The sequence below is a fragment of the Colobus angolensis genome, unplaced genomic scaffold (genome assembly GCF_000951035.1).
Source record: "Colobus angolensis palliatus isolate OR3802 unplaced genomic scaffold, Cang.pa_1.0 Scaffold53, whole genome shotgun sequence".
NCBI lineage: Eukaryota > Metazoa > Chordata > Mammalia > Primates > Cercopithecidae > Colobus > Colobus angolensis.
In genome coordinates, this window is record NW_012118821.1 from 10,200,852 (window position 1) to 10,211,595 (window position 10,744).

At 46.2% G+C, this 10,744-nt stretch overlaps 1 protein-coding gene across 1 annotated transcript in view; it reads left to right on the forward strand.

Annotated features, from left to right (window-relative positions):
* Nucleotides 1-561: 561 nt before the first annotated feature.
* The window catches only part of ADI1 (acireductone dioxygenase 1), a 27,320-nt gene continuing 17,137 nt past the window's right edge, over nt 562-10,744 (forward strand). Inside the window, exons 1-2 of the mRNA XM_011960954.1 lie at nt 562-922; nt 7,010-7,129. Coding sequence (XP_011816344.1) covers nt 803-922; nt 7,010-7,129 — 240 coding nt within the window. The 5' untranslated portion in view covers nt 562-802. The remainder of the gene's footprint in view (nt 923-7,009; nt 7,130-10,744) is intronic.

A 10,744-nucleotide genomic window follows, 5' to 3' on the forward strand; every position in this document is an offset into this window, starting at 1 on the left:
TGTGCTCTTAAGCAGTCTCATTTAAATCCTGTATGCTTTATTGTTATCTGTTAAACACACTGAGGGAATGGCTGAGATAATCTGATCTGAGTTGGTTGGTTTGAAAAGACATCTAGGATGGTCAAGCGGCCGGACTTTATTAGCTACACTGAAAAATTCAGAATGGGATAGGGGAAGCTTGTTTTTATTCAAAGACTAGCACATTACAGTGTATGGGTAAGGGAGAAACGATGAAAAGAGGAAACAAGATGAAGTTTAAAAAGTACAGGATAGCATTGCAGAATGCCGATACTGCAAAAAGTCTGGAGAGCGGGGAGGTGGAGGACAACGTCTTACCCCATACCTGGGATCCCAGCTGTCAAGTCTCAACTGTACCCATATGGGTTGCATGAGCTTACAAAATCCTTATTATTATTTGCATTTGCTTTCCTTGCTCTAAACACGTTTAACGTCGTTTGCCTCACAAGATCGCTCTGAAGATGCAGGGAGACCGCAACGGCTTACACAAGGCACGTGCGACGCCTACGGTGAGCTTCACCCAGCCCCCGGCGCGTCTGGAGAACTGCTGACCCCGGGCCGCGGGCCTCAGGCAGGTCCGAGGGCGCCCAGGGCAGGGCCGGGGCTTGAATGCCTTTGCCTCCGAAAAGCGGAGCCGTGGGGCCTGCCCCGCGCCAGTCCTGTCTCCGCCCAGCCGCCCAATCCCGGCTTCCCGGCGCGTCTACGTCTCCCTATAAAAGAAAGCGCGGCCGCCGGGCTCCGAGCGCGGCCCTACGGTTCGAACACAGCCCTCGCTCTGCGCGTCATGGTGCAGGCCTGGTACATGGACGCCGCGCCGGGCGACCCGCGGCAACCCCACCGCCCCGACCCCGACCGCCCGGTGGGCCTGGAACAGCTCCGGCGGCTGGGGGTGCTCTACTGGAAGGTACGCGGCCCGAAAGCTCGCAGAGCGTGCGGGCGACGCCGACCCCCGAGCGATGCGCACAGCCCAGCCTCCTCCGGGTGCCAGGTAGCGGCCCGGGAGCCGCGGTATGCTGCGCACGCTCAGCAGCGGGGAAGGGGGTCCGTGGCCCTCCCGGTGCCTGGGGCGGGCTGCTCTCGCTCAGCGGTGCGGCTGGATAGTCAGGACCTCCTGCGCGGCGCCTGCGTGTGCTGCGCATGCTCAGCAGCGGCATTGAGAGATCGGCGGTCAGCTCCCAGCGCCTAGGGTGTGCTGCGCATGCTCAACAGCGGAGTTTAAGGGGTCGACGGTCGGCTTCCGGCGCCTGGGGTGTGCTGCGCGTGCTCAGCCGCGGGGCTAGTGGGGGTCGGCGGTGCGTTTCTGTGGCCTGGGGTGTGCTGCGCATGCTCAGCAGCAGCGTTGGCGAGTGAGGGGCTTCGCACCCGGGACTCCCTGCGCACGCGCAGCCCCGGGTTTGGCAGCGGCCTAGAGGGTCGGCCGGCTGGGCTGCGGGATTTGCAGGTGGCAGGCTGCGAGCTCGTGGGATACTTGGTCTTGTCCGACGCCCAGCGCCCGCCTGGATGCCCCCGGTCAAAGGCCCAGGGGTTTCTCTTACATCGGAGGAAGGGGGACTCCGCATGGAAGTGTCCTGGGGGAGGGACCAGGCACCTCCGGATCCAGGCGGGGGTCTTGCTGCGGTCTGTCGAGGGTCCTGGGGGGTCGCTCTCGGTGGTGGGGTGGGGGCGTCTGCAGCAGGCGGTGGAGCTGGCTTGGGTACCGGTCGGGCCCGGTGTCAGCCCTGCCTCTCGAACGCTAACTTTGCAAGGCGCTGCAAGGCTTTGCACAGGTGTCCCATTGCTTGCACAGCACCAGTCCTGATACGCTCACCTTGTTTATTTGCAAGTGGTTTTGCGGTAACAAAGGTTTACTGCAGAGGAGAGGACCAGGGGAGGCCTCAGGGATAGGCTGAGGGGTCACTGGATCTAATGTGCATTCTTGTGGTTTAAATAAAAGACACAGGATTATCTGGGACCGTTGATTGATTTTACAATCAGTTTGTACAGTTAACACAATTATCACACTTTTTCCCTTGGGAAAGGATCATAGAATAGAATATTCCAGCATAATATATTTGGAGATCATCTTGTATCCCAAATAACAGAAGAGGGAAGTGACAATTGGCATACCAGTGCCAAACGGGGCATGCGTGTTAATGTTTACATAGTATTTGCCCTTTCCTAGGAAAAGATGTAACACCTACGTTGTTGGAGGGTACTATTTTCAAAGCAATCTAGTGGTTTATAGTTTTGCATTAATGAGAGGAGAATACATTTTGGCGTATAATGTCTAATTTATCCACAATCCGAACAACCAGAGGGTTCACATTAATACACCTGGGGAGTTTCATTGTGCATTTGAGGGTTTTAAGAACAAGAATGAGATCACAGGTTAACTTCTAAATGTATTCAAAGAATAAAAAAAGATTTCATAGGCATCTTTTAGATTATTACATGGGCTCAAACAGTTTTTCCTACTGTCTAGTTCTGCTCTGAGTCAAAGGGCTATCAAAATTAAATCATGTTGGCCGGGCGCGGTGGCTCAGGCCTGTAATCCCAGCACTTTGGGAGGCCGAGATGGGCGGATCACGAGGTCAGGAGATCGAGACCATCCTGGCTAACATGGTGAAACCCTGTCTCTATTAAAAAATACAAAAAACTAGCCGGGCGAGGTGGCGGGTGCCTGTAGTCCCAGCTACTCGGGAGGCTGAGGCAGGAGAATGGTGTGAACCCAGGAGGCGGAGCTTGCAGTGAGCTGAGATCCGGCCACTGCACTCCAGCCTGGGCAACAGAGCCAGACTCCATCTCAAAAAAAAAAAAAAAAAATTAAATCATGTTTACTCTGTGGTTTTAATGTCTGTGTATTTTTGTATTCTTTCTTTTTTTTCTTTTTCTTTTTTTTTTTTTTGAGACAGAGTTTCGCTCTTTTTGCCCGCGCTGGAGTACAAAGCGTGATCTTGGCTCACTGCAACCTCCTCTTCCCAGTTTCAAGCCATTCTCATGTCTCAGCCTCCGAGTAGCTGGGATTACAAGGCACATGCCACCATGCCCGGCTAATTTTGTATCTTTAGTAGAGACAGGGTTTCTCCAGGTTGGTCAGGCTGGTCTTGAACTCCTGACCTCAGGTGATCTGACGTCCTTGGCTTCCGAAGTGCTGGGATTACAGACATGAGCCACCGCACCTGGCCTGTGTGCTTTCTTAATATCCATTCTGGATCAGTGATGTCGGAAGACAAAATTACAACAAATTTAGTTAAAGATCGAATTGACTTTTATTCTTGATTCGTGAATAGGGCAGCCCCCATTCTACAAAATAGAATAAGAGCTCCACAGGGTAATAGCACAACAGTGGGTTTTGTATGGTGGCAACAAAGAAACAGAACAATAGGGAAAACAGCTGATTGGTTAACATCAAGTTACATTAGGTTACTTTTTTCTAAGAGTTAAAGCAGAAGTGACTTCCTTATTCTGACTCAGGAAGATGGGAATCTTCTGATCTCAGGAAAAGCTGGTCTGAGATCCACCTGCTTCTTTAAAGTTTTAGTTTGATCATGTGGCATATGGCATGAGTGGCTCCATTTTGGTTTGGTCTCCTCGTGGGGCCTAGTGCAGTGGCTTAGTCCAAAACAATGACCTCTGCTGGGTCAGGCATGGTGGCTTCTGTCATCCCAGCACTTTCGGGGGCCGAGGCAGGCAGATTGCCTGAAGCCAGAAGTTTGAGACCTCATCTCTAAAAAAACCCAAAAAACAAAAAAACCACACACACCCCATATAAACATTATATATATATAACATCTCCCATAATTTTTGTTTAACAGAGGTAACACATATGGACATGTTTGTGTATCTGTTATTAATCTGTTATTAGTGACACAGAGTTCTAAAAAGCCTTTTCGCATACGTACAAACAATTGGAAGATTATTGTAGCTTGAATAAACTAAATCCCTTTAGAATAAACTAAATACCTGCTGCTATAACAAAATGACAAAAGTAGCTTAAACTGGGCAATTTATAAACAACAGCAATTTATTTCTTCTAGTTCTAGAGGGTGAGAAGTCCATGATTAAGGTGCCCGCAGATTCAGTGTCTGATGATGATCCTGTCCTCATAGATAGTCATTTCCTTGCTCTGTTCTCATGTGGTGGAGGGGGCAAACTGCTCCCTTACCTCTCTCCCTCTCTCTTTTTTTTTCTTTTTCTTTTCTTTTCTTTTTTTTTTGATATTGAGCCTCACTTTGTCACCCAGGCTGGTGGCGCAATCTTGGCTCATTGTAACCTCCTCCTCCTGGGTTCAAGTGATTCTCCTGCCTCAGCCTCTCAAGTAGCTGGGATCACAGGCGTGTACCACCATGCCTGGCTAATTTTTGTATTTTTAGTAGAGATGGGGTTTCACCATGTTAGGGTGGTCTTAAACCCCTGACCTCAGGTGATCTGCCCACCTTGGCTTCCCAAAGTGCTGGGATTCTAGGTGTGAGCCACAGAGCCCAGCTCCATCTCTCTTATAAGGCCACTAATCCTATAAATGAGGGCTTGACTTAATCACATCCTAAAGGTCCCACCCCTTAATACTATCACATTTGTGTTAAGTTTCCACATAAGAATTTGGGGTGGACACATTCAGACCATAGCAAATAGTACTGTGCATATCGTGCAGTGGATGTGCTAAGTTTTAGAGTCATCTTTGTAGAAAATAACATATCGATGACTAGTACTTTAATACATTCTAGAATATTGGGGGAACCCCCCCAATATTTCAACATAGGTTCTATTTTCTGTAAGTGTCGGCCAGTTGAGAAATAAAGAGAGACAGTATAAAGAGAGGAATTTTACAGCTGGGCTGCCGAGGATGACATCACATATCGGTAGGACCGTGATGCCCACCTGAGTCTCATACCAGCAAGTTTTTATTATGGGTTTCAAAAGTGGAGGGGGTATAAGAACAGGGAGTAGGTACAAATATCACATGCTTCAAAGGGCAAAAAGCAGAACTGCTAATAAGAGTTTAACAAAGATCACATGCTTCTGAGGGAACAGGACAAAGGGCAAAAGCAGAACTACTGATAAGGGTCCAACAAAGATCACAAGGCAAAGGGCAAAAGCAGAACTACTTTTTTTTTTTTTGGAGATGGAGTTTCACTCTTTGTTGTCCAGGCTGGAGTACAGTGGTGCGGTCTCGGCTCACTGCAACCTCCGCCTCCTGGGTTCAAGTGATTCTCCTGTCTCAGCCTCCGGAGTAGCTGGGATTACAGGCACCCGCTACCACGCCTGGCTAATTTTTGCATTTTTAGTAGAGATGGGGTTTCACCATGTTGGCCAGGCCGGTCTTGAACTCCTGACCTCAGGTGATCCACCTGCCTCGGCCTCCCAAAGTGCTGAGATTACAAGCGTGAGCCACCACGCCCGACCAAAAAGCAGAACTACTGATAAAGGTCCAACAAAGATCACAAGGCAAAGGGCAAAAACAGAACCACTGATAAGAGTCTATGTTCAGCGGTGCACGTATTGTCTTGATAAACATCTTAAATAACAGAAAATGGTTTGAGAGCAAAGAACCAGTATGACCACAGATTTACCAGGGCAGAGTTTTTCCCCACCCTAGTAAGCCTGAGGGTACTGCAGGAGACCAGGGCATAGCTCAGTCCTTACCTCAACTGCATAAGACAGACGTTCCCAGAGTGGCCATTTATAGACCTCCCCCGAGGAATGCATTCCTTCCCCAGGGTATTAATATTAATATTCCTTGCTAGGAAAAGAATTTAGTGATATCTTCCTTACTTGCACATCCGTTTATAGGCTGTCTGCAAGGAGAAAAATATGGCTCTTTTTGCCTGACGCCTTAGGCAGTCAGACCTTATGATTGTCTTCTCTTGTTCCCTAAAAATCGCTGTTATTCTGTTCTTTTTCAGGATGCACTGATTTCATATTGCTCAAACACACATGTTTTACAATCAGTTTGTACAGTTAACACAATTATCATAGTGGTCCTGAGGTGACGTACATCCTCAGCTTACGAAGATCCAGAATTAGATTAAGAGATTAAAGTAAAGACAGGCATAAGAAATTATAAAAGTATTATTTGAGAACTGATAAATGTCCGTGAAATCTTCACAATTTATGTTTCTCTGCCGCAGCTCCAGCTGGTCCCTCCATTTGGGGGTCCCTGACTTCCCGCAACACTGGAGTTTGTTGTTCAGTTAAGTAGTGATGATATAATGTGCAGTTTATTGCAAAACATAAAGTGTGCTAAATTCACTGCCAGTAGTTTTAAGAGTTCAGATTAATTCTGTCTGGAGCTTCATCAGGGAAGTGCTTCGTAAGGAAGGAACAGTAAAATTGAACCTTAATAGAGATAGAATTGTAATAAATGAAAATGATGAATGGGAATTTTAGGCATAGAAAACTGTCATGAGCAAGATTGTGGGGATGTTAAATATCAAATATTTTTAAGATAGCCAATCCTATTTGGTTTAGAATGTAGAGTTCTTTAAAAAGTAGGAGACAAGGAACAGATAGAAGTAGAAAAGTCAGCTGGGGCCAGATGATAGAAGGTTAATTAACTCAGCCTAATTAACTTGAGTTTTATTTGCAAGCTGTGAGGGCATACAATGGTTTGGCTCATGGAAACAAACTGACCAAAGAGATGGCATTGAGGATCAATGAGACTCATGAGTGGGATGGTGGCAGAGAAACAGGACACAGTGAGGGACCTGTGGATAGGTCAGACAGGCTTGAGTTGGTGAGACCATCATCTCAAAATGGGAAAAAGAATTCCCCGGGATGGGCTCTTGCAGAGAAGGGAGGCAGAAATCAAACAGAAATCTGTTGTATGTATAGCTGGTGTACTGGAGAATGGAAAATCCATTAAATGGATAGAAGAGATGAAGAGAGTTGATGGTTGAAAGAATAACAAATGATAAATTTGGAATATAAAATCATATTGGAGATCCAGAAATAGAAAGTTTCTACATCTCCTTGTTAATCTGAGCTCTTGCTTGTGGTGCGTTAACTCTTTTAGCTGGATGCTGACAAATATGAGAATGATCCAGAATTAGAAAAGATCCGAAGAGAGAGGAACTACTCCTGGATGGACATCATCACCATATGCAAAGATAAACTACCAAATTATGAAGAAAAGGTAAGGGAGCCCTGGATTACCTGGAAAAGCAGTATCATTATATTCACTACTAATAAATGCAATATTTTCTTTCTTTTTTCTTTTAATGTCTGTATGAGGCCATTCTTGCATTGCTGTAAAGAAATACCTGAAACTGTGTAATTTATAAGAAAAGAGGTTTAATTGGCCCACAGTTCTGCAGGCTCTACAGGAAGCATCTGTTTTCTGGCACCACCATCTGCTTCTGGGGAGGCCTCAGGAAGCTTACAGTCATGGCAGAAGGCAAAGTAGGGGCAGGCATCTCACATAACAGGAGTGGGAATGAAAGAGAGTGCAAAGTGTCACACCATTTTAAATGACCAGATCTCACAGGAAATTACTCACTATAGCGAGGATAGCACCAAGAAGATAGTGCTAAGCCATTCATGAGAAATCCACCCTCATGATCCAGTCACCTCCCACCAGGTCCCACTTTCAATACTGGGAATTACATTTCGATATGAAATTTGGGTGGAGACACAAATCTAAACTGTAGTATTCTGCCCCGGCCCCTCCCAAATCTCATGCCCTTCTTGAATTTCAAAATACAATCATCTCTTCCCAATAGTCCCCCAAAGTCTTAACTTGTTCTAGCAATAACTCAAAAGTCCTGAGTTCAAGTCCGAAGTCTCATCTGATACTCATCTCCTTTTACCTATGAGCCTGTAAAATCAAAACAAGTTAGTTACTCCCAAGATACAAAGGGGGTAAAGGCATTAGGTAAATATTCTCATTCTAAAAGGGTGAAATTGGTCAAAAGAAAGGAGCTACAGGACCCATGAAAGTTCAGAATTCAGCAGGGCATCCATTAAATCTTAAAGCTCCCAAATAATACCCTTTGACTCCATGTCCCACATCTAGGACACACTGGTGCAAAGAGTGGGCTCCCAAGGCCTTAGGCAGCCCCCTGTGGCTTTGCAGGGGCTTCTGAGGCTGCTCTCATGGGCTGGCTTTGAGTGTCTATAGCTTTTGCAGGTGCAGGGTGCAAGCTGCCAGTGAATCTATCATTCTTGGGTCTGCAGGATGGTGGTTCTTTTCCCACAGCGCCTATGCAGTGCCCCAGTGGGGACTTTGTGTGGGGACTTCAACCCCACATTTCCCCTCTGCCCTGTCCTAGTAGAGGTTCTGCATGAGGGCTTCTACCCTGCAACAGACTTCTGTCTAGACACCCAGGCTTTTCCATACATTTTCTGAAATCTAGTTGGAGAATCCCAAGCCTCAGCCCTTGCACTCTGTGCACTCACAGGCTTAATAACACATGGAAGCCACAAAGGCTCATGGCTTGTGCCCTCCGGACCTGTGGCCCGAGCTGTACCTGGGCCCTTTTGCTCTGAGGCTAGAACCCTAGCAGAACCCAAGCAGTTGGGATGCAGGAAGCAGTGTCCTGAGACTCTGCAGGGCAGAGGGGCTCTGGGCCTGGTCCATGAAACCATTCTCTCCTTTTAGACCTCTTGCCCTGTGATGGGAGGGGCTGCCTGAAGGTCACTGAAATGCATTTGAGGTTTTTTTCTCCATTGCCTTGGCTATCTTTGAAGTTATGCAAATTTCTCTAGGAAGAGGTCTCTGAAATGCCTTTGAGGTTTTTTCCCCATTGTCTTGGCTATCAGCCCTTGGCTTCTTTGTAGTTATGTAAATTTCTCAAGGAAGTGGTTGCTCTACAAACCTGCTTGAAATCCTCTCTCAAAAACTTTTTATTTCTTTGCCATGTGGCCAAGTCGCAAATTTTCCAAACTTTTATGCTCTGCTTCCCTTTTAAATATAAGTTCCAGCTTCAGGTCATTCCTTTGCTCTTGCATCTGCGCATAGGCTGTTAGAAGCAGGCAGGAAACATCTTGAACACGTTGGTGCTTAGAAATTTCTTCTACCGACCGGGCGCGGTGGCTCAAGCCTGTAATCCCAGCACTTTGGGAGGCCGAGATGGGCGGATCACGAGGTCAGGAGATCGAGACCATCCTGGCTAACACGATGAAACCCCATCTCTACTAAAAAAATACAAAAAACTAGCCGGGCGAGGTGGCGGGCGCCTGTAGTCCCAGCTACTCGGGAGGCTGAGGCAGGAGAATGGCGTAAACCCGGGAGGCGGAGCTTGCAGTGAGCTGAGATCCGGCCACTGCACTCCAGTCCGGGCGACAGAGCGAGACTCCGCCTCAAAAAAAAAAAAGAAATTTCTTCTACCATATACCCTAAGTCATCACTCTCAAATTCAAACTTCCACAGATCCCTAGGGCATGAACAGAATGCAGACAAGTGCTTTGCTGAGGCAGACATGTATGATGTTTGCTTTAATTCCCAATAAATTCCTCATTTCCATCTGAGACCTCATCAGCCTGGACTTTATTGTCCGTATGACTGTCAGCATTTTGGTCACAATCAATTAACCAGTCTCTAAAAAGTTCCAAACTTTCCCTCATCTTTTCTCTCTCCTTCTGAACCTTCTACACACTTCTAATCTCTGCCTATTACTCAATTCCAAAGCTGCTTCCATATTTTCAGGTATCTTTGTAGCAATGCCCCACTCCTTCTGCTTCTAGAGAGGCCTCAGGAAGCTTATAGTCATGGCAGAAGGCAAAGTGGGAGCAGGCATCTCACATAACAGGAGTGGGAACAAGAGAGAGAATGAGGTGCCACCCAGTTTTAAATAGCCAGATCTTGCAAGAAGTCACTCACTGTGGTGAAGCCAGCACCAAGGGAGTGGTGTAAACCATTCATGAGAAATCCATCCCCGTGATCCAGTCACCTCCCACCAGGTCCCACCTCCAACATTGAGGATTACTATTTAACATGAGATTTGGGTGGGGACACATTGCCAAACTATATCAATGTCTTAGTTTGAATTTCGTATCAGAGTAATGCAGATCTCATAAAATGAGCTGGGAAGTAGTCCCTCCTGTTCAGTTTTTTGGAAGAGTATGTGTAGATAATATTATTCTTTCCTTATGTTTGGAGATTCACCAGTGAAGCTATCTTGGCTTGTAGTTTTCTTTGTGGGAAGGTTTTTAACTGTGAGTTCAATTTCTTTACTAGACAGTAGGGCTACTCAGGTAACCCATTTTTTCTTGAATGAGCATTATTTGTTTGTTTCTCTCAAAGCATTTGTCCATTTCATTTGAGTTGTCAAATTTATTGCCATAAAATTACTTGGAATATTTTCTATTATCCTTTTAATATCTATAGAGTATGTAGTGCTGTCTTTTCTCATTCCTGATACTGATAATTTGTGTCTTCTCTCTCTTTTGTGAGTCTGGATAGAGGCTTATCAATTATATTGATCCTCTCAAAGAACTTTAGGTTTCATTGATTTTTCTCTTTTTCTATTTTTTATTTCATTGGATTCTGCTCTGACCTTTATAATTTGTCTTCTTTTACATGTTTTAATTTGCTCCTTTTTCTAAGTTCCCTAGGTGGAAGCTGAAGTCACTGATTTGAGTTCTTTCTTCGTCATTATTTTTATTATTATTTTAGAAACAGACATTATTAACATTATTATTTTGCTCTGCCACCCAGGCTAAAGTGCAGTGGTGCAATCGTAGCTCACTGCAGTCTCGAACGCCTGGGCTCCAGCAATCCTCCCACTTCAGCCTCCTGAGTAGCTAGGAC